Source organism: Podarcis pityusensis, assembly GCF_964106645.2.
Source record: "Podarcis pityusensis genome assembly, chromosome: 5".
Taxonomy (NCBI): domain Eukaryota; kingdom Metazoa; phylum Chordata; class Lepidosauria; order Squamata; family Lacertidae; genus Podarcis; species Podarcis pityusensis.
The window spans coordinates 72,053,254-72,076,559 of record NC_138032.1 but is presented as its reverse complement, the minus strand read 5'-3'; the positions used below and the strand labels follow the sequence as shown (position 1 = coordinate 72,076,559).

The 23,306-nt window shown below is 42.2% G+C and overlaps 1 protein-coding gene across 6 annotated transcripts in view; it reads left to right on the top strand.

Moving 5' to 3' along the window:
• MYPN (myopalladin) overlaps positions 1-23,306 on the top strand; it is a 68,535-nt gene that overhangs the window by 41,156 nt on the left and 4,073 nt on the right. For 5 of the 6 annotated variants that reach the window (XM_081004854.1, XM_081004855.1, XM_081004858.1 and 2 more), the window contains 14 exons: positions 238-261; positions 3,946-4,062; positions 4,947-5,316; positions 5,514-6,119; positions 7,581-7,725; positions 12,929-13,021; positions 16,333-16,554; positions 16,964-17,113; positions 17,296-17,378; positions 17,592-17,718; positions 18,461-18,668; positions 19,640-19,805; positions 20,551-20,684; positions 21,538-23,287. In XM_081004854.1, coding sequence (XP_080860980.1) covers positions 238-261; positions 3,946-4,062; positions 4,947-5,316; positions 5,514-6,119; positions 7,581-7,725; positions 12,929-13,021; positions 16,333-16,554; positions 16,964-17,113; positions 17,296-17,378; positions 17,592-17,718; positions 18,461-18,668; positions 19,640-19,805; positions 20,551-20,684; positions 21,538-21,707 — 2,615 coding nt within the window. In that variant the 3' untranslated portion in view covers positions 21,708-23,287. The remainder of the gene's footprint in view (positions 1-237; positions 262-3,945; positions 4,063-4,946; positions 5,317-5,513; positions 6,120-7,580; positions 7,726-12,928; positions 13,022-16,332; positions 16,555-16,963; positions 17,114-17,295; positions 17,379-17,591; positions 17,719-18,460; positions 18,669-19,639; positions 19,806-20,550; positions 20,685-21,537; positions 23,288-23,306) is intronic. The other variant, XM_081004857.1, reaches the window with a different exon arrangement.

Sequence of the window (23,306 nt, the reverse complement as noted above, 5' to 3'; positions counted from 1 at the left end):
CAACTTTGAGCATAATTTTTTGTGGAAAGGCGGCACACACAGAGATGAAGTGGTGGTGGTGGTGGTGGTGATGACATTAAAGAACTTGAATAAGTTAGGCCCATTCATTTTGATCGGTCTACTCTAATAAAAAAATAAAAAAATAGTTAAGACCCCCCATCAATTACCTGGTGGGTCCTTAGAGAAAACACTGAAATAAATATTGAATGGAGTAATGTTTCTCTTACTTTCCTTTAGAACCTCGCTCTATGGCTGAGCCAGGTAAGTACACTTCTTTAACTTATATGCATAAATGTTCCATTATTTGAGCCTTACCAAATGCCACTGTGGCATACACAGACTGAAGCAAAAAGTAAAAATAAATAAATGACTGCAGTCTAGCATTCCAATTCCTCTTCCAGAAAGTGCACAGAGACAGTCATGGCTAATGTATGTTTTTATATTCTTGTACACCGCCCTCAATTTTTATGAGAGGGTGGTATATAAATACTTTTATAAGTAAATCAGTAGCTGGTATTTATTTATTTATTTATTTAGTCACGTGTTGTATTTGTATCCTGCTTGTCAGACAATTACTGTCTTCCAAAGCAGCTCACATCAAGGGTGGGTGGCGAGAGACTATCAAGCACTGCTGCCAAGTGTACAGACACACAGAAGGGAAGGGAAAGGAATCATCAGCTAGTTAAGGCCAGAACGAAGAGGTGAGCTATGTGGGCATTTATATCCAGTTGGGGCAAGGCTGATGTTCCTTTGCTGGTGTTCTTCCTTGAATAGCAGCTGGCATCTGAGCTTTGGCCAATGGATGGGGCCAGCCTGTTCTTTCCCCTCATGCCTGCAGTCCCAGGGCAACCAGCAGTTGGGGGTTAAATGTTAATTCTGCCAGAGATGGGGGAAGAAAGTCCTTGCAGCTGCTCCTTCTCTGGCTAATGGATGTGGCCAAGTTGGTCACTATGTTTTTCCTAGGAGACAAGAGCAGTCTCCAACTGGCTTCAGTCCATGGCTGATTGCAGAGGCCAGAATGTGCTGCCTTCAGCTCTGCAGTCCCTGTGTAAGAGAAACAGACACGTTTTCTGCAGCATTGTGCTACATTATCAAGCACTCTGCTCTACCAAGTGTTGGATTGCTGGCATGGTGGTGGGTCTGCTGCCTTTTATATCGTTTTCTGTTGAGAGTAACAGAGATGTTATCTGCTGTGAAGTTTACCATCAGACTCATCTAACCAGTAGGCCATGCCCTTATCTCCCCTACCCCTTATAGGCCAAATATCACAGATGGGCCGAGGCACCCACCTGTTGATCACCTGATGTTACAATGATGTCAGCTGACTTGAAAGCACCATGCAGGGCTTGCAAAGAGCCCCACACGGTGTGCTGAAGTGCTGCTGATAAGCAGACTTGAAAGGGATTCACTGCGCAGTCAGGTTCCCTACAAGAGAGCTCAGTCACACAGCCAGCCGCATCTCTACCCGCCCCACACCTGACTTCACATCTGATATCAGGTATGGGGCAAGTAGTTGTGACTTGTGGAGGCGGCTGACAGCAGGCCAAACTGGGACCCATGCTGGGTCCAAAGTTCCCCAACCTTCTGCAAAACCCAGCAGCAATCATATATCTAGTTAATGTAAGCCATATTGAACTCAACAAGGTTTACTTCTGAGTAGAGATGTATAGGATTGTGCAGTCCTGTACATTTCTACTCAGAAGCAAGCCCCGTTGAGTTCAGTGGGACTAATTCCCAGACCATTGGGTACAGGATTGCAGCCCTGAAAAGGCTGCTAAAGCGGACACTAACTACTTTCATTGGTGGGGAGATAAGGATCCTGTTCTCTCCTGTGATTGCTCTTATTTCAGAGCAGAGAACTGTTCTTTTCCCAGGCTAGATGTGAATGAAGGAGTCAGTATTAAATCCTTTCTTTTCTTCGGTGCGAAATGTGCACCAGATGATGTAGGGATGTCCTATTTTTATCCTGCTTGCCAGTTGGAGAGTATTGTGTCACACCTCAGGCCATGCCAGTTATTCTCTCTTAACCCTCAGCTCCCCACATCCCCGCCCCACTCATGAAATCTGAGAGTACCACTTCAGGCATTCCACCTCTGAAACCGGAGAATGCCACGTCGTGCATTCTACCTCTTGAGAGGTGAATCCTGACTGTTACTAGATTTTTTTTCAATGCATTCCAAACCAGCGCAGATTTTCTGCAGGCAATGCTGAATTAAAGGGCATGGAGACCCCATGCAGTGCCATTCCTCTAGATCCCATTGACATGGCACTCCTTGTGCTCTCTGAAATGCTTTTGATGGTGAAAGAAGACTCACTTGTTTGTACATGATGTGAGAAAGCACTTCATAAAAGTGGCACAGACGTGCCCTTCCTGCAGGGACTGGCAGATGGGATGCCACCTGCCAAAAGATGTTGAGAGTGTTCACCTCAGAAGCACATGTTTTCCTCTCTCCCAAAGGCTGCTATCCCAGAGCAACTGAACAGGTTTAAATCCTGTGAGAGCCAAGAAGGTTTAACTGTGTACTGATTCTAACTACATGGGCTTTGGATAGTGACATCGTAAAAACAACACAAAAACAATTAGCCGGGGGGGGGGGGGCGTGATTCGGCACTTTTCAGAACTTTAGACTTATATGATGCTTAAAGGTAGTACTGAAGGGTAAAGAAAATGCTATTCTGTCAGCCAATAGACATTTGGAGTATACACTCCAATGAAAGGTATAGACCAGCAACTAACATACAGAAAGATAGGTGAAAAATAGGTGCTAGTCTTCTTGGAATCATAGACATTTTTAGTTTGAAGCAGTCCTGGACGTCATCTTGTTCAACCCCTTGCTCAGTTCAGGAATCTTGCAGCTGTAGCAGCCCTGACAACATGCCACCCAGCCTCTGCTTAAGGAAAACCCACCACCTCCGAAGGCTGTCTGTAAGGTTTCCTTACAGTATCCACATACTCATTCTACTTCAACCATCTGGGGCAACAGAGAAGAGGTCTGCTCCATCTTCTGTGTGACAGCCCTTCAAATATTTGAAAACCACTACCAAGTCTTAACTTCCCCTTCTAAACATACTATTTCAATTGTTACTCATAGGGCTTGGTTTCCTATGAAGCAGCCTCAGAACATGCTTGCATTTATACTGTATATATAGAGGCATATATATGAAAACAGTTTCCATCTTCCATGACTCCTATACCTGAAATCTGTTTTTCTGGGACAGCATCAAAACCAGCAGCCTAAGACATTCCCCTGCCAGCTGAAAATTTAACCAGCAATCTTTTCCCAGTCCCCTGCCTCCCCCAAACTAATATAGGGACATAGGAAGCTGCTTTATGCTGAACTGGGGTATTGTTCCACCTAGCTCTGCATTGACTGGCAGCTGCTTTCCAGGATTTCAAGCAGAAATCTTTCTTAACGCTACCTGAAGATGCCAGGGATTGAACCTAGAACTTTCTGCATTTAAAGCCCTGCCACTGAGCTGTGGCCCTTCCCCTTCAAGAGCCATAATCCCTGAGCCTCATTACAACAATGCATGGAAATTTCAACACAAGTTATGGAAGCGAACATCCTGGTGGATTGTATCTCATGGGCCAGATCTGCCTGTTGTTCACTTTACTGGCTTTGATGGTGCTCAAAATTAGCCCCTTGCTTGATATTTGATAGTGTCAATTCTGGATTGAATGGCCACTTTCCTCCACATATTGTGATGGCTACCAGTATTTTGAAAAATGTCACAGTTAGCACGTGTCTACTACTTTCTGGTCATGCAACAAAGAAGCAGCAACACCATTGCCAGCTGAGTGTAATTATTAAAGTAGTCCCAAACAGGGCACACTTGGAGGGCCCCCATTTATCTGGTACCCTACCCTATAGCATGATTATTTTATTTGTGAATTCGCACCTGCTCTGTGGTAAAATTTGCCAATTCCATTGTGATGGTTTTCAGAGGAGATTTGCACGTTGGTCATTGCGGAGGTGTTTTCAGAAGATTCTGGGAGTTTTACGTGCACTGCAAGCAATAAATATGGGACAGTCTCCAGCACAGCTCGCTTAACTGTAAAGGGTAAGAGAAGACTGTAATAATCCCTTTGCAATAATCACAGACATATTGATATGTGGCCTGAACTTCAGAGAATATAGAAAAGTGTTTGGGTTCGGCAAGGAAGTAGCCTTTATCAAATACATTTCCTCCAGTGTGAAAATATTTCAGTCCAGTCTGGTGACATATCTCAGTTGAACGTGCCTAAAGACACCAATTTCATTAAAAGTTTGTATCATAATAATGGGGGGGGGGCTTATTTTTTTGTTCAAGTGTTTCAAAATTATTGATTAGTATTGTGTGCTTGTGAAGGGGTGGCTAAACTGAAACAAATAAGTAAAATGTGACAAAATTTAAAAGGCATATTAAAATATTAGTCTTGATCCACAGATCCACATGTCAGTGGGGTTCTAATGTCTTTTATTTTACCAGGCATACATTTAAAGTTCCTTTCATCCATGTTCCTACTAGTCAGGATTCACAAATTTGACTTCTATCACTCTGTTTTCACTGCTTTCTTGAGTATTTTTTATCAGGATTGTGCAGTTACACTACAGGAAGAGCAGACCATTTTAACTGCTCCTTATCTGTCACACCAACTTAAACAAGCCTTCTTTATACCAATTGCAAGAAAATCAAGTTTAGAGTATTTTAGGTCTCTCTGATTACTATGTGTATGCTATCACTGTAATCAAGTTCAGCATACAGTATTTGGGTCACAGGCACCTCCAAAGCACACATCCCCAAACAAAAATCCTAAAATATTTTGTCTTGCTTTCAGTAATCTGATATGAGTGACAAAGCTTGCACACCACTCAAAATGCATTTTGCCCCTTCTGTGCACCCCTGTTGTCACTGATTTGTGTGATGAGTTACCAAGGCCATAACTGTAATGCTTGCTATTCCAGGACCTGAGGACCAGAATAATAATGCTGCTCTCCATACTATAAGTTCTATCAGTTTAGTTGCTGCTGAGCAGCAGCCTTCTGCACCTGCCCCTTCACTTCTGCGGGTGGATCAGCCTCCAAAGCCTAAACTGGAAGGAGTTCTTGTAAACCACAATGAACCTCGGTCAAGTTCCAAGATAGGCCTTCATGTGCACTTTAAGCTTCCGGAAGATGATCAAGGAAGCGAAGCTTCATCAGAGGGTGGAGGAGCACCTACAAATCAAACCAGACCAAACTGCTTCCCGGATAAGATCAATGGGCAGATATTTAAAAACCAGGAGCTAACTTCACCTTCTAAAGAGCCACCTCCTGTGTTGGCTAAACCAAAACTGTAAGTAAGAAGGCATTTTTAAAGCTTTAGCCGTGTCTGAAATGGAATTCCATTTTAATTGTTACTTATATTCTTATTTCAAGCAGAAATTATATTATGTATAATATGTATAGTATATTATGGCCTGATTCACACGTCACAATGGTTTTCTTATGGGCCCTAATAAAGATTTCATCCATATTTGTTTTTGTATGCAGGGATCCCACCCAGTTAAAACAGCTACACACCCAGGTCTTGCTTGAGCAACAGCAAACACAGCAACCATCCCCCCCACCTCCAAGAGAGTTGCCATTCAATACTGGCACACTGAACTCTGCTACTTCATCCAACCAGCAACAGCAGCAGCCTTCATCGACTACATACAAGCAAAACAAGGGTCCCTCGACACAGACATTCACCTACACCCGTCCTAAGCAGTTCTTGCCCTCTCAGAACACCACCCCAGCCGTCAGCTCCCCTTCCAGCTCCCCCATGCCTTCATTCAGCAACATACCACAAGGATCCCAGAGGACAACCAACAAGGAGAACTTCCTAGGATCCTCACCAGCCCAGACAAGGCCTCCAGGAGGGTTGGCAAACCAAACTGAGCAGCCTCTTACAAGTCCCAAAGAACCTGTGTTGCCACCACTGTTGCTTTCTGTATCTAGCATGAATCAGTTCCAGCCCCAAAATGTGCCTCCTACTCCTCTCTCTCCAACTGGTCGAATTCAGAACCCGGTAGCCTTCCTCAGCTCTGTTCTACCTTCTCTTCCTTCTACACCCCCAACAAATGCCATGGGTCTACCTAAAAGTGCGCCAACTCCGTAAGTGATGAAAATGTTACACATTCAAGTTGGTACGAGGGAGTCATTGTGAAAGAACAGACAGGGATGGTTTGTCCATAGGAAACATCTGCCAAATAATAATTGTGGGGTAGGGTGTTTTGAGCACAGTTAACAAATTGGCCTCCATTGTTAGAACCTATACATTGATGAGCTCTTGAAAAAGGAGGAAAAGTGGTCCTTTGAAGGAAAGCTCTCCAGGAGTCTGTATACAATATCACAGGCAAGGTTATTTTTAATGTTCTGTATTTAGAATATCCCAAATCAGAAAGTGTATGGTAGGGAAGAGGAAGATCTTTTTACCATGCATGCTTATTCATTCTGTCAGACCACTATGTGCTTACTTGGGAGTTCTGAATTCCACTTAGCACTTTCTATTCTTTTGCCCGGGGGGGCAGGGGGAGCACTATTGATACAGCACTGTATGAACCTATTGGGACAGATCGTCTGGAGTTTAGTGTCACCAGTATGCCTTGTACCTTATTAGCTAAACACCCAGGTGCTGCCATTTCTGTCTTCCATTGTTTGGAAGCGATGATCAAATGAATGAGGTTGAACAGACTAAAACTTAATTCAGACAAGTTGGAGCAGGTGTTAGTATGAAATCCTTGTGCCCTGGTGGAGTTAAATATTGATATTAATTAATAAAGGTTACAAACAGTGCTTTTTTCGGGGGTGGACTCAGGGGGATGCATACCCCTAAACATTTTGTGAATCTAAGTTTGGCCTCATTGATGGGCAGTATTTCAATAGGAGTAGAAAAATGAGAGTACCCCTAAACAATTTTTTAGGGGGGGGGGAAGCACTGGTGGGAAGCAGGTTTTGTGGTCCCTAGAGCAGTTTTTTATCAACTTCAGCTATTGCACTGGCCATGCTGCTTCTTTGAGGACAGGGATCCCACCAAGCTGATGTCGACCTTTGCAACCTCCAGACCTTATTATTGCAATGAATTTCATTTGCATTTTGCTTCACTTTAACTGCATTTTTAGCTTTGGTTAATTTATTTTTAACAGAAATTTGTGGCATCTCCAGGAGATTTATACTTGAAAAGCTGGATATTGTAATAGTATCCATAATAGTTATCCAGTGGATCACAGCCGTAGTCTATTTAGAACTTGCCGTCCTCTTTCTTCATTAATGATTGGGATCATTGACTAAGACCTTGGTTCCATACAGTGTGTGTGCACTAGCAAGGGCTATACCACTCAGCCCATGAAATAAATTGCAACTGCACTGATCAGCTGTTTGGTGTAGAGGGTGAGAATTGAAGTCCCCCTCATTGCATCATACTTTACAGAGCTGGGTGTACTCAATCCACATATGGACCCTAACTGGATCTGAACAGCTTCTTTTGGTTGGCAGTGGTTTTTTGTAGAAAAAAGAAAAGAAGCATGGGTTAATGAAATGCTAAAGCAGCATTTTAACAGAAGATTTGTTTTGTAGTGGAAGCCAGGGAACGGTGAAGAAAAATCTTAGGCCTTTGCCACTGCCAACAGAAGATTCAATTAGAGATCACAAAGCTGCTGTTGTCAAGGACCTGGAGAAAAGACTGCATTTACGGGATGATGCATTTCCACATGGCCCGCAGGTAAGAGCACTGCCTACTGTTTAAACATGTGCTCTCCTTGGACCTTCAGCCCACACCTTGCTTCACGCACCCAACACACTAGGCTAGCAAAATATCACACTGCATGGCATTATGCCCGGGGATAGTGTGACATTTTACTGGCATTATAGGCACATAGACTGGCCTAATGTTTAGGATCAGAACATTAATCACTGTCAGCAGGGCTGCTGATGAGAACTCTTGTGTGTATATTCAGGTTCAGCATCAGTGTCTGGTATGGTGAGGCAAATAGCAGGACCTGCTACAAGACCTGCTACAGCTGCTGCTGCTGCTGCTGCTGCTGCTGCTGCTGCTGCTGCTGCTGCTTTCTGGCATCCTTTTTTAAAGCCATTTTCTGGGTGGCAGTGCTCATCCCAGCACAGTGAAGAGAAGTACCAGGTGAGGCTGCATCCACCCCATCTTAATTTGAGAAGAATTCTTCTGGATTGCTATGCTAGTCCAGAGGCATTCTGGGGAAATGAAGTTGGCAGTGGCTGTTGCAGCTGCTCCACCAGGCACTTCTCTTCTCACCGCCAGTCTTAGCACTGCAGCTTCTGCTCATTGCTTCCCGTTAAGCTTATTGGAGGGATGGCGGAGGTGGAGGAGAGATCTGTCAGGGAGGTGCTGTTTGATATTTTTTTTAAGGGTTCTAATCCTTAAGGAAATGGAGTTTGGCTTGAAATTGTGTGGACAATGTCTAGTGACTTCTCAGAAGGGGAGAAGACTGAGTGATCAGTAGTGAGAGCTTCTGCTGCTTACATAGTTCTTTGATTCACTTCTCAGATCAGAGATGAGCTTTCTTGAGTGCTCATAGCGTCTTTGCAAGTGACCGGAACACTGATCTCCTAGGATGCAAGAGACTTGTAAACTGGACTTGCTGATTGCCGCTAGTTCTAATGAACCAACAAACCTACCATAGAGATATCAAAATTTTCAAAAGTAGGGAGTCCATGGCTTGGCTTTTGAAAAACTGGGGGCTCCGCAGTACTTAGCCAATAGGGAACCATGGAACTAATGGATATCAGAAATACAGTTGTTGTTATTTCTGACTTTCTACAAAAAAAAAAAAAAAGAGTTTTGCCTCAAAGCGACTAAGAATTTAAATGTATTTGTAACCACACGGCAAATGTTTTATGATGCCTCTAGACATAAGTAGTACAAGAAAAGGGAAAGAAAGGAGGAAAGAGGGTGATGGAGAAGTAAACATTGTTTGATTCCTAAAAATCAGAGTTTTGGATGGGGTTTCCTCTCACCCAAGATGGAACTTTGAAAAATATGATAGCCCTGTTTGAATTGGGAGCAGTTGCAGGATAAGTGAATGTGATTGCTCCATGGTGTAGGGGAAAGTACTGTTGCACACATTAAAATATATTCTATTTTTAACTGTTGTTTCACTTGACCCAGATTTGAGCTCTGTTGCTGAAAACAGATTCAAGGGCCAAGTGTGGTGACTTGGAGTCCAGTTAAACTCTGACCTTGTTCCTGTATATATAAACGTGAAGTAGCACATAGGAATGTACTAATGACAATGCAGGGGCACTTTTTCGTCTTCAACAGGTTTGCGAGGAGCTCCCTATACAAACTTAGCTGTAGCTGCCATGCAGTGCATGTAAATCAGCTGTCCCCACCCTTGTCCAAATATTTATATTTACAAAAGGAAATCAGCCTGGAGGTAGACTGCCCACAGGCAATAACTTAGGTGATATGGTTTGTTGACTGCTCTGGGGACAGAATCACCTGCCAAACCACTTCTAGTAAGTCACAGGCACATGATGGGTCTTTGCAGATGAATCATAGGTGCTAAAGTCTGTACTTGCTGAAGCGGTGAGATGAATTTCTTAGAAGGCTACTGTGAAATACCACCCAATCCTTTATGTTAACGGCATAATAACTCCTTTAGAAACAACAGTCACTTTGTGCTGATGAGAGCATGAGCTATTTATTTATACATGATGTGATTGAACAGTGAGCCAAGAACTTTGAGGCTGTAATCCTGTGCACACTTACCTGGGAGTAAGCCCCATTGAACACACTGATATTTACTCCTGAATTGATGTGCATTGGATTGTGTGATATGAAATGTTAATTTTTAACCATCTTTAATTACCGTGGTAATAGATTGTGATTGCCATTTACTTCATTGTTGTTTCATCCAAAGCATTTTCATTCTTTCCATCTCTTCATCTTTCATTTCCCAATATTTTCAGCAATTGACCACTTGGCAGTGGTGTAGCGTGGGGGGTGCAGGGGGGGCCGGCCGCACCGGGCGCAACTTCTGGGGGTTAGGGTTAGGGGGCGCAAATCCACGGGTTAGGGGGCGCAAATTACTTGCCTTGCCCCGGGTGCTGACAACCCACGCTACGCCACTGCCACTTGGGGTGGGGTCTAAATGTACTTGCTCTAGGATATTTTTTTGTGGCGGTGGTGAGGAGTGTACCTTAGACAAGGCACCTACCCTTAACCTGGGAGAAGTGGAACATACTAACATGCCACATCTGACCCTTTTTGGACACTCCACAAGAAGTGCGAATGGCTGCACTTTTGGGGTGCTGGGCCCCTTTGCAGATCTTGGCATCACAGCAAATGCCCAACTGTACCGCATTCTGGTGCCAAACCAAGGGACCAGTGTAGTTTGTGTGAGCAATAAAAAGTTTGTTCATTAGTTTGTTGTATTACAAGTATGTTTAAAGCACTTGATGTTTTAAAAATCAGGTTTTCTATATCAGTGATAGATCTGGGTTTAATTAATAGTTTTTATAAAAGCTGAATGTAGAGTGGCAGAGAGCAGAGTTCTAAAGCCCTTCAGAATCATCAGCTTAATTTATTGGGCTGACCTTTCCCAGAAGCTCTGCTGCTCTTTTTGCCAGCATCTGCTTGTGCTGCTCACACCGTGTCGTGTGTCCTGCCTCAATTCCCACCTGTCTTCCTGAGCTGAGGTAGGGGAAGCTGCATGAAAGAAGCAGGTGTAATATGTTAACGTTGCCCCTACGTGAATCTGCCCAGTGACATCTCAACAAGTCATTCCTCCTGCACATTTTGTGCTCCAGTGGCTTAGGTTTTAAAGATATATTTTTAATTCTGTTTACTGTTTCTGATCAGTTGTACACTGCCTTGCTGGTTTAGAAACATTAACAATAAATAAATAAATACCCACTACCCTGTTTCCTCACCCCTCTCTTTTCTTCTGCCCCACCCCTAAAACCCCTGACTGCCCCTGCTCTGTGGCTACCTTTAGTCCTTTGGCTTGAGCTGCTATAATGCCTCTTGCTTGGAAACCCTCCTGCTCTCCCCTCCCCTCTGGTCTCCCAGAACTAGAAGAGGTATGAAAAGGGCAGAGCAAAGAAAGGCACGGTGACAAAGTCAGGCAGTAGTGACACTTTCAACCCTTCAGTGTCGAGTTCAGGATACACACTTGCTTTCTGTGTCCACCAAAACATTTGACAGAAATAATTGCTAAGGAGCCTCCTCCCTACTGAGCATGTGCACAGAAATCCTCCGTAGCAACTCAACAAAAGTATTTCTCTCCACTCAGCAAACTCTCCTTGATTTCCTGAAAGGGGAGAGTTCTCACAGAAAATAATGGAGCCGCAGTTTGCTAGTCATTCCAGCAGCTCCATCTTCTGACTTCAGTCCTAGTGTGCCATTGGTTTCTGTGCTGAGGTCAGGCAGAGCTGAAAGCTGAGGCCCCATCAGAGAGAAGGATGTCCTCTGCTGGGTTGCTTGCAGTGGCAGACCTTAGCATCTCAAATTTCTGTGGCGCCCTGTGCAATGCCAAAATCTGGTGTGTGTGTCCCTCCCCAACTCCCTCCTTCTGCTGGATGTCACAGTTGCAGCACCCCAGAATCTCCATGCTTGGTGTGACCGAACTGGTCAAGCTCCCCTAGATGTGCCTTTGTGCTTGGATTGGATAGCATTCGCAGGGAAGTTTCCTTGTGCTTTGCCAGCCACACAATAGCTGCTGCAATAGAAGGGGCTCTGATTGCTACCAGATGACTTGTTTATTGAGCATTTATCCAAATTTGTTTGCAGAGAGGTTAGATGACACTGTGTTGAGACACTGTGTTGTTATCCCACAATTTCCAGTGCATCTTCCCATCATTTTTTCTACCGGGGTCTGCTCATTTTTTGTTACAGGGCCCTAGCATTCTGCCTGTTTTGAAACAGAAAGAAGGCCTCAATCTGACTGTTTTTGTTCCACTGCTATCAGGAGCGAACAACTTCATTGGAGAAATTCTGGGTTTATTTGTTCAGTTTCCTGAAAATGTTGCAGAGCAGAGCGCTATAGTCTTCTTTAATGCTTTTATGCAGACAGAGTACAGAGTATACTCTGATTTATCTTCCAGTCGTATATGCCAAGAATTAATGTTAGTTTTCCCAATTAATTATAATATTTTAAGGAACACGAGAATGAACAAAACAACAAGAATGTCCCAAGCTTTATTTATGTTTCTTACTGTTTAAATCCATGCTACCACATAGTCCCCTTTAAGTTAATTCAAAATAGCCAAAAGGAAAGGACAAATTTTAACAAAAAGCAACATTTTATTGATTTTGAAAACGGTATCTCCTTGTAAGTACAAAGGAGAATTAGCCCACAGGGCTGCTGCAGCCATCCTCAGCCATACAAAGCCCTCAGTCGTTACCAAAGTACACTTAAAGCAAAGATAGGGAACCTATAGCTCACATATGTTGTTGAATTCCAGGTCCTGTCAGGCCCAGCCACCATGGCCATTGTTCAAGGATGAGAGACTTATAATCCAACAACATCTGGATAGCCACAGGTTCCCCCATCCTTGTTTTTAAGGTGTTTGTTTCAAACTTTACAAGAGGGTGGGGGGAGAAAGGAAGGTCTCTCAGTCGTCCCCACTACCTCCATGTAGTAAGAAGGAACTGAATTTTTTTTTTTTTACCTCAGAATTTGCAATTCAGCTCCTCATTTTAACCAGTGGGGACTTTTTAGTTCACATCACTGGGAGCTAAACTGTCCCTTCCAGCTTGTAAAATACTCTGTACTCTCTTAATTATTTGAAATGGTGTGTGCACTGCAGTACTGGGTGATTAATCAAACCCCACACTACATGTCACTTCTGAAACTCCCTTCTGTTGCCTGTGCTAGATTTTATTAAAATTATGCCCATATAAATCATCATAACATTTTCCTAATCCCATTACTTCCCTCTACCAGAGAGCAACCTATGATGAAAATCTGGCTCGCAAGCTTCAGGGACCAAGCAATGATACCCCAATCTTCAACTTTACAGCTCAGGATGTATCTAAGGTACAACCCTGCTAACCCTCCCATCTAGGCTCCATATGTAAATCTGATGACTAGAATTTGAAAATCTGAAATTCAGCCATTAACACAATTGGAAGTAGCAGGGAGTGTGTGTGTGTGTTTATTTCTTACAGAAAATACCTCCATGATACTTCTTGACAATTAGTTGACAGTAATTGACATTTTTTGACAATTATGAAGCTGCCAATTTGTTAAGAACAAGAAGGCTATACTTCAAGACAGATGTTCTGTAAACCCATACAGTAAAGAAGCTCTAAATTCTAGAAGGACATTAGCTCTATGTGTTATTATTTAGTTAGTTAGCTAGATAATCCTATCCTATCCCAAAGTACTTCACAGAGACACTATTATTCCCAGTTTACAGGCTAAGAATGAGTGACTTGTCAATTCACATTTTTACAGTTTTAACATGGTACGAAAAGGGCTCATTTAATGATAAAATATACATAGTGAGCATATGTGCATATTAAATGCCCAGGTTTCTATCTGCAATAGAGGCAGAAGCAATGATTAAGAGAGGTCTGGGCTCCTGTTTCTGTGCATATTGCAAGGAAACCCACACATTTAAACACATATGCTGCCTGTTGCACATCTAGTTTGCCTTTTAATTAGTTAATTAATTAATTTTATAAAATTTATGTACCGTACTACTTGATTGTAAAAAACCCTCAAAGCATTTTATAAAAGGGAAAAATTCACAACCATACTTTTAAAACATACAAAAGTTAAAATATTAAGCCAGTTTAAAATTACCTCAAGTTAAATACGTCAAGTGTGAATACTACATCTATTGACTGAGCTGAGGATATATGATTTCGGGGGTCCAGCACTTCCTTGGTTCAGACTGACCTTAGTTTTAGCAATTTTGGAGGCTTAGATCACAAAGCAATAAGCAGAATGTTTGACCTTTTTTATCTACTACCATGGAATAAGTGCTTTCAGTTGGCAACTCTTAGAACCTCATGCCTTTCTATTTTGCAAAGGCATTCTGTAACAACCATCAGAAGCAAGTAACTGAGACAGGAATTTGCTCCATTTTGTATAGCAATTTGCTGAGGCATGCTTCATGAAAGAGAAAACTAAACAAGGTGAAATTCTAGAAGGATAGGCTTTGCATGCCAGCTGGTGAAAAGCCATGAAGCACAGCCAACCCAAAGGTGATCTGACGACCCCCATCTAGTGGTGGACTCATGGCTTCATGGCTCAGTCTTTCACTGTTGGATGAACTTAGGAAAACCATTCTCCTTAAGGACATGTTTTAAGGATCAAATTCAATGTGATGTAGAAAAACCATAATTAGGATGCCCTGCACACACTGAGAGAGAAAAAGAAAAGAAAGACTCCCCATAGCACTGGGGGAAGAGGGACTTAACCATCCCCACCATATAGCATTTTCCCAATTAAAATTGTCCTGATGTTATCTGCCTTGCAGTGAAAGATTTATAGGAAGTTCGGTTTAAGAGTAGTCCATAGCCCTTCAAATTCCAAAAACAAACGTTTGATTCCATGCAAGGAGGAAAGATGGACATTAAAAAAATAACGCACACAAGAAAGCCCACTATCAACTTGTTTGTTCTCATTGTCAGATTTAAGATAGATTGGGACAAAATTAAAACAACCAATATTTATTTATTTAAAAGGAGTACAATACTAAATACAAAAATACACCATAAAAACAATAAAACAGTATCCTAAAAACAGAGATACAATGTACAAACCAGTAAAATGGTATTATATAAACAATAATTCAGTAGTAAACAGGATCTAGTCAAATGAGTCACGGAAGTACCTGTCAACAATTATCTAAGTTATTTTTAGCTTGGGATACAAATTTTTATAACTAATTCAGTTACATAACATTGTGCATCCATGACCTGGAAGGCACTAAGTACAGTATACTGCTCTCAAGACTTTCCCTGGGAAGCGAGAAATTAAAGGGGAAATGTCTGGTTATTTTATAACACAATAACAGAACACGTAGCATATGTTCAAACTCTTCATTAGCACATGGACAAGTATCATATGGTGGGTGCCTGCATGGTTTTCCCTGCTGGAAAAAACATGTTTTGGAGTGGGGGAGGCGTGCTTTTATGCAGGAAAACGTCATGAGGGAAGGGGCCGAATCCCCTCCACCAGTGCCACAGTCCTGATCAAATTTGGGGACTCCCTGCAACTGCTAATACTTTTCTTAAAAATTAAGGGGAGAGTTGTGTTTAATATCTTCCACCTTTTGCCTAGTCCTAGTCAGGTGTTAAGCTGACACTTAAGAAGCTTCAACCTGCCAGTCTCTGTGTGATGGAAGAGTAACAGTGTCCTCTCTGCTATCTATGCACTTCCATTAATGTTTAGTGCTCCTGACAAAAGCCACACACATGCAGGCAACCATTTTTGTGCAATCCTCTTTTTTGAAGGTGAAGAATCTCACAAATTGGGCACTTTCAGCTCTAATCTTCTCAAAATTACTTCAATGGGACTGGATCATGCATGTTTTTGACTGGATCGTTGCATTCAGTATCTCACATTCCAATAGTGTAGTTTTTTGAGTGAAGCCAAAATCTGGACCTCAGGATAAACAAACCAAGTATAAGAGGAAATGTACGTGATGTGTCCTTTCATGAGGCTGCTGGCCTCTAACCCTTTATAGTTTAGCCAGGTGACATCAGGAGCAAGACTCAGGATAACTCAGGGTGCCTCCAAATGAAATGTTTATTGAGCATTTATCCTATTTTGCCTGAGGCTTATATGGATATTACACTATGTCCAGTCTTTGTTCGGTTTTTGTACTGATTTGCTTATGGGGTGTTTATATATTTTCTGTTAATCGCTTGCTCATTCTACACTTTTCAGTGCATTTTCCTGTCACTTTTCTATCTGCAAAATGTCTGGGGGGGTGTTATAAGTAGATTTATTGTGTTAGGGCAACAGAACGTTTTTAATCTGCTTTAATTGCAAAAACCTAAATTTCTAGTACACACTTGAAGTCTCACACAAAATAGTGATGGTCTGAAGGCATTGTCAGTTCATTTTGGGGAGAGCAAGGGAAGGAAGCTGGAGTAGAATGGAGAAATCCAAAACCCATTTGATCTCACCCATGGAAAAATCAGAGGTTGAAGTCATGTCTCAATGCACACGTTTCATTTGGAAAGGTCCTACTGCTTGGTTCTGGGGATAGCCAGTCTCTATGAAGATGGAGGAAACAACATTGAAGTATCTGCTGTGAACTGTGATTTCAGCAATATATTGGAGTACAACTTTTGTAACTAATCATGTCCCTCCACTGGGTTATATTGCAGGAATATAAAATTTCCAGCTTTGAGCAGAGGTTGATGAACGAAATAGAGTTTCGCCTTGAACGTACCCCAGTGGATGAATCAGATGATGAAGTTGAGCATGATGAGATCCCTACGGGCAAGTGCATTGCCCCAATCTTCGACAAGAGACTCAAGCATTTCCGTGTCTTGGAAGGGTACCCTGCTACCTTCACTTGCAAAATTGTTGGAATTCCTATACCTAAGGTAGGTGGTGCACAGAAATCCAAAAGGGAAGACCATGCTGGAGATGTGTTTTAAATGTATAGTGTATATGAAGGCTTAGAGTACAATGCCTTGTGATCACCTAGTAAATTAATTTGAATGTGGTGGGGAAGGGCTTCTTGGTGGACTGTTCAATCTGAAGTAGCCCATGAGAAGAAACGAACCATTCTCCATTCAGTTGGATTTACTTTTTGGCGAGTATGTATAGGATTGTAGCTGTAGCAACTATCAGAGACAGATTTAGGAGAGCACAACCAGTTCAGCTGCACTGGGGGCAGAGCCTCGGGGGCACCGCAACAATGGTGTAGAATCTAGTCTGGTTGAGTTCAGTGAGACTTACTCTCACAGGTAAGTGTGCAGCCTAAGTCTCCTTTCTTTACAATCACGACAGGTATATTGGTTTAAGGATGGCAAGCAGATTTCAAAGAAAGATGGACATTTCAAGATGATCAGGGAGGGTGATGGGACATGCTCACTGCATATTGAAGAGACCACGAATGATGATGATGGAAACTATACATTCATGGCTGCAAATCCACAGGTAAGGGTTTACTTCCCTTTAAAAATGTATTGCACCCCTTCCCCCAAGCTTTGGAAAGTCCAATTGACTAGTACCACTGTTATATCATAACCATTCATTGGTCTTAAACACCACAACAGCAGCAATGAGGAAGGAGACAATTTAATGAATTGTGTTACTTCTCTCCTATATCGTTCTGACAGGGGAGAATCAGCTGTTCTGGTCACTTACTGGTTCAAACTCCTCCAATGCGTGGTAGATTAACAACAGCAATCCAGTCACACAGGTAAAAACAACCAACAACACCTGATCCTTGGTGTGTAGATATATTGTGAGGTAAGCATGAGTGAACTGGGCAAACTGAAGCTATGGTGGGTTCACCAGCAGTGAACGGAGGGAGATGCCCAAAGATTAAGCTTGGCTGGGGAGTTCATCTTTTTCTAAGATGGCAGCCCTGCCTCCCAAGCTCATCCCATGTTTACAGGTTTTTGCATTGCAGGGGAAGATCCCGTATACCAGAAGGAGATAAGGAACCCGTCCAGGAGCGATTTTTCCGGCCTTATTTTCTGCAGGCACCTGGGGACATGGTAGCTCACGAAGGACGGCTTTGTAGACTGGATTGCAAGGTTGGCTGGCTTTCTTTGTTTGCCCTGTTGCATTAGCATTTGATCATCTCTTCAGAGAAAATCAGTGCAGGCTGGGTTCAGGCTGATCACCACAAAAAAACGACAACAACAAAACTCCAAACTATCAGTATGTGGCTTTAAAACATTTGGCTTTTGTGGAAACTTTCAACCCAGAGAAAATCACAAGCCTGGAGGGGAGCAGAGGTAATTAAAGCCACCAACTCTCTTCTTGCCCCTGTCACAGCCATACAACCCAAATGTGTAACTACAAGTAGAAATGAACAAAATGCACTCTTCGAAGGAATAAATGGCAACATAAGCAAATGGATCATAAAAAATATATTTTTGACATGGTCTGCTGCTCCCCCCGCAAAAAAAAAGAATGACAAGATGAACAGCACAGCGGCCCAGTTCAGGCATAACAGAATTTGTCGCCCTCTGTTCCTCTTTAACACTGTACTTCAGCGGGGGTGGGAGCCCTCTTCCAGCCCTGCACCACATCCTACATTAAAGCTTGTAACTTACAAAGATGGCATGAATTTCCTCACAGTTTCCTCTTGAGAATCTTTGGAGCACCAAGGAGCAAAACAGAAACGGAACAAAAAGTGATGGATGTTTTAATCTCACTCTGGACCTAATCTGTTTTACTTAAAGGCATGGATGGGGAAATTTAATAAACAACAACAACAACAATAATGTCACTGTTGGTTTTTGTTTGCTTGCTTTTTTGTCTGTCTATTAGGTGAGTGGGTTACCGCCTCCTGACCTGATGTGGCTTCTGAATGGCAAGCCAGTTTTACCAGACACCACTCATAAGATGCTGGTCAGAGAGACAGGAGTGCACTCTCTGCTTATTGATCCGCTTACACAAAACGATGCTGGAATTTACACTTGCATTGCCACTAACAAAACAGGACAAAATTCATTCAGCCTGGAGCTTAGTGTTGTAGGTAAGGCTATTTTTAGATGTTTAATGCAGAGGCTACATCATGCATTGCAGTGTCATGGTTCCGTTGGCAAAAACAGAGGCAAATGAAAATCCTCATTATTCGAATTTATTGTGTCTCTTGATACTAAGGAAACTTGCCCCATTTCATACCTGAAGGATGGAACCAACCTTTGTCATGCAGAATATTGCTGGAATTACATGAGAGTAAGAAGCACCTTGCTAGGGCACTTACACAAGGAGACCTATTTTAAAAGGCCTTCCCCCATCAGTGGACCTTTAAGGAGAAGGCAGCCAAATCCCCTTACCTTCAAGCTCCTATGCCATGGCCACTCTTACTGGACCCTGACATCACACAAATCCAGGATTATGATGTGGCACTACAGGTGCTCCTGTAGGGGGGTTGTGTGACAACAGCATAATATTTATTTGTATATTGGAAGAAAGGCAGAATGCATGTTTGTTTTTTGAAAAGCAAATCAATCAACAGTGGACTGCTATCAGTGATTCCTTTCCTCCAGAGGAAGCGCCTTTTTTTGGAGGAAGGGAACTTTAATATGTAATCTGGTATAGTGATATGAACATGGCAGGAGGAAAACAGGGCTGAAAATGATCAAGCTTCTGTCTGCCAATTCCAGCAATTTCCATTAAGAAAAATGTGTCTTTGCTGTAAGAAGGTTTGTACTCATGCCCTCTCCCTGCCAACAGACATACACAAACAGATACACACACATATTTTGGGGACTTCCAGAAACTATACTGTTGTGAATTGTATTGTTTCCGATGGTGGGCTGCAATTTGCCAAATAACCCTGGAGAATCACATGAGTAATTTTGTAGCATTATAAATTTTGTTTGCAGGTCTGAATGTGAACACTGAATTAAAATGTGGTCCAGTGGAGCTGGGGGCAGGGTGAGGGGTGAGAGAGAAACCAGATAGGAGAATCACACAAGCCTTTGGTTCCATCTTTTCCAGAAAAAGAAGTTAAGAAAGCTCCAGTGATTCTTGAGAAATTACAGAACTGTGGAGTGCCAGAAGGACATCCAGTCCGGCTAGAATGCAGAGTGATTGGAATGCCACCCCCAGTCTTTTATTGGAAGAAAGACAATGACACCATTCCTCCCCATAGAGAGAGGATGAGGTAGCTTTAAATATTTTAAAAATGGGATAATACCTGACATTCTACAAGTGGGGAGGCATTTCCTTGCTCAGGAAAGTTAATATTATCCTGCATAAGGCCTAAGAAACAGCAAGGACTAAGTTCCAAACATGAAGTCCATATTACCCATGAAGTCTATTTTATCCACCATAAGGGCTGGAGCATGTATGGCTCTGTTTATACAGGTTTTGTGTAAGAAGACTGCCCTATTAAAGAGAGGGATCCTGCAGCAGAAGTCTTTATGCCTGTAAATTGCTGCGTAAGCATGCACTGAACAACCACAACTGGCCATGGCTGCATGTACTTTGTATGCATTATGTATGTTTGCAAGTAAACAAGCATATAAACACAGAAAATGTTTGTAAGAAAAGGTATCGTTCCTTAGTGTTGTTCCATACAAGAGGAGCAATGCAACATGTCATTTCCAGGACACCTACTCTAGTCTAAGAATTTAGGTGCACTGGGAAAATTTTCTTTCTCATGGTTACTACTGTTGTAACTGGGAGAGAGGGACAGATGTGAACATTGAAAGGAAATTGCTCAGTACTGCCAGGCAGCAGCTTTCTAGGGTTTCAGACAGAAGTCTTTCCCAACCTTACCTGGAGATGCTGGGTACTAAGCCAGGCCTTACACAAAATATTTGTGTAGTTTCCTTTCCTTGTATGGTTATAACAGCCCCAGTTATATCAGCGCATAACCCAAGAACCCTTGGTATTTTTGTTTTCAGTATGCATCAAGATGCTACAGGGTATGTTTGCCTTCTGATTCAGCCCGCTAAGAAAGTAGATGCTGGCTGGTACACTTTGTCTGCAAAAAACGAGGCTGGTATCGTCTCTTGCACTGCTAGACTTGACATATACGGTAAGTAGGTATAGTTTAAGTCTGGGATGCAGAACCTGTGGCCATCTGGGTGTTGTGGGACTCAACTCCCATCAGGCCCAGCCAGCAGGGCCAATGGTTAGGGATGGTGGGAGTTTGTAGCCCACCAATATCAGGATGGGGGCTCAGCTTCCTCAGCCCTGATTTCAGTAATAAAATAATTGATCTGATATAATTCACCAATACCAATTCCATGCTGGTAGCTTGTTGCCTTTTCTCATCTTATTCCTCTGTTGGGATATTCTCTTGAATTTAGCATTGTCCTTTTAATTTAGAGATCTTTTGCTTGGTTGACATAATAAAGGGAGATAAGTTTGCTCAGGGCTATGCTGTTTCAGCTGAACTGAGACTCTTGAGATTCCAGGTAGAATATATGGATGAGCTTTGAACAGAGGGTGACTAGCAAAGACAGCAACTTAGATAATGGGGAGGCAATTTAGAAGCAGCTTGGTCCAAGTTGGATACCAAAGAGTCAGGAAGACAGGATACAAACAAATAGAATGTATTTGGTGGGATTAAGGAAGGGAAGGGACTGGCTCTGGGGGAGTAGAAAGTAAGTTATTATCTGCTTTCGCCACATCCATTTTTGTGCCTCTGCCATGCCCATTTTACCCTTGGCCACAAAAGGCATTAGCCATCCCTGTACTAGGGAGTTCTCTAATTTGAGTAGCTTGGGAACAGTTGACAACTGGAAACATCATGTTCCCACTAGTTCTTAGGTTTCAACTTGTGTGTTTGTAGGGGTAGACATTCAGTGTCTTTGTGTATGATTGAAGAGAGATGTTTGAGATTTGTGTACGGTGTTTATGATTTTTGTTGTTGCTTTTGGCTCCAGCCCAGTGGCATCAACAGATCCCTCAGCCAATAAAGATTCGCCCTGGTGGCACCCGATATGCAAATCTCTCGGGGCAAGGACTCGACATTTTTTCTGCTTTCTCGACTGTTGAGAATCCAGTGCGGTTTTCGTCACCATCCCAGCCTGTGGTAGAAAGTGAAGAACTTTAAAAACCTCCGATTCCAATCTTACCTGCAAAAAAACAACCACCACCCCATAACTAGAACTGTGAAAAAGAATGGAAGGTACAAGCCAGGAGGCTCAAGGTTTACAAGCAACTTGTATTTGTTAAGTAACTGTAGGGTTGCTGCAATTCCTGTGAGTAACATACTGTACAAGATCTTAGTTCAGCGTTGTACTGTGGGGTCACGGTAGCATTGAATGCACTGCGGCAAGTTCAGTGCTCTGTTGTTTTCCCCCTCCCAAGTATTATGAGGGGAGGCAGCTGAGTTTTAAGCTGTTAAGAGAAAAAGCTCTGCCCACTTTTTTCTGCTTGAATTAAAAAACAAACTACTGTACCTTAAATGCATAATGGTAAAGGTTTTGGATGTCCAGCTGAACACGACCAGGAGAAGTATTGACATTGTGAGACTTCTGAAAGAGGGTAAGCTGCATGACTTTGAATATAATACTTAAAAGGTGGCTGACAGTCACAAAGCACAAGTCAAATGTCAGCAAAAAAATTGAAATGAATCGTGAAAGATCTGTTCAGGAGGAGTACACAATTACATCAATAAGAGATTTGGCGAATGCAGATAGGCGTAGCATTTCAAAAAGGAACTGCTAAATACAGCAGAACATTTTAAAAAATGTTGTGGGCTTATGTTCCATGAATTTATGTACTCATGGTGTATCAAAACCTAATGGAAAAACACCATGCATATAGTTTGGATGTTAACATGTGCAATTAAACAGCTTATATCCTACAAAACACACATTATATAGACACCACAGCTACCATTGCTATGTGCATTTTGAAGTGTGCTTACTAGTTCTTTTCTCATTTTAGGAATTCCCTAATTTGAAACAAAAATAAATAGCATACAGGTTATTTTTGTTTCATTGTGATATGAATTCCTTTCTCAGCCGGAGGTTTGGATAATTGTGTGTGTACAGTGGAAGGATGCCATCCAAATACTTTGCAAATGGACCTATAACTACCCGACATTTTCAGATGGACATAAATGAGTTCCACCTGACCATCCTACTTCCTTCCCCGCCCCTCCACTTTGGACACACACTGATGAGAAAATACTTATACAGATATTCTGTACTAAACAAACTATGGCCCATTCCAATCAAATAAATTTGTTTCATTTTGGGTACTAGTAGAGCTCCCAGTTTTCAAAGAGGTAATTATGCATCTGATTCTAGGGCAAAACTTTAGCATTTTTGGTAAAATGTCCCACCTGCACCCAGAAAAAACAATTGTTATTTGCATGTGGCAGAATGAACACACACAAAAGCTATTTATGAGAGAGAGGTATTTACTAATACATCTCATTAACCAGTTTAACTGCATTTCTGTTTTATTCAGTATTTTAAACAAAATCTCAATTAAAGCTAGGGATATGTGTTAGCATTTTCTTAATGTTTAAGCTATTTCTCAGGTGTGTGATTCCAATTTTATTGCTAAGGGATTATTCTGTTGCCATCAGGTCTGCCAAAGACCCCCATAAAGCACAAAAATAAGATTGCTATAAGTATTAATAGTAGAGAATAGCCACTTGGCTGTATAATCTCCATACAGGTCGAACCCTTCCAAGTGG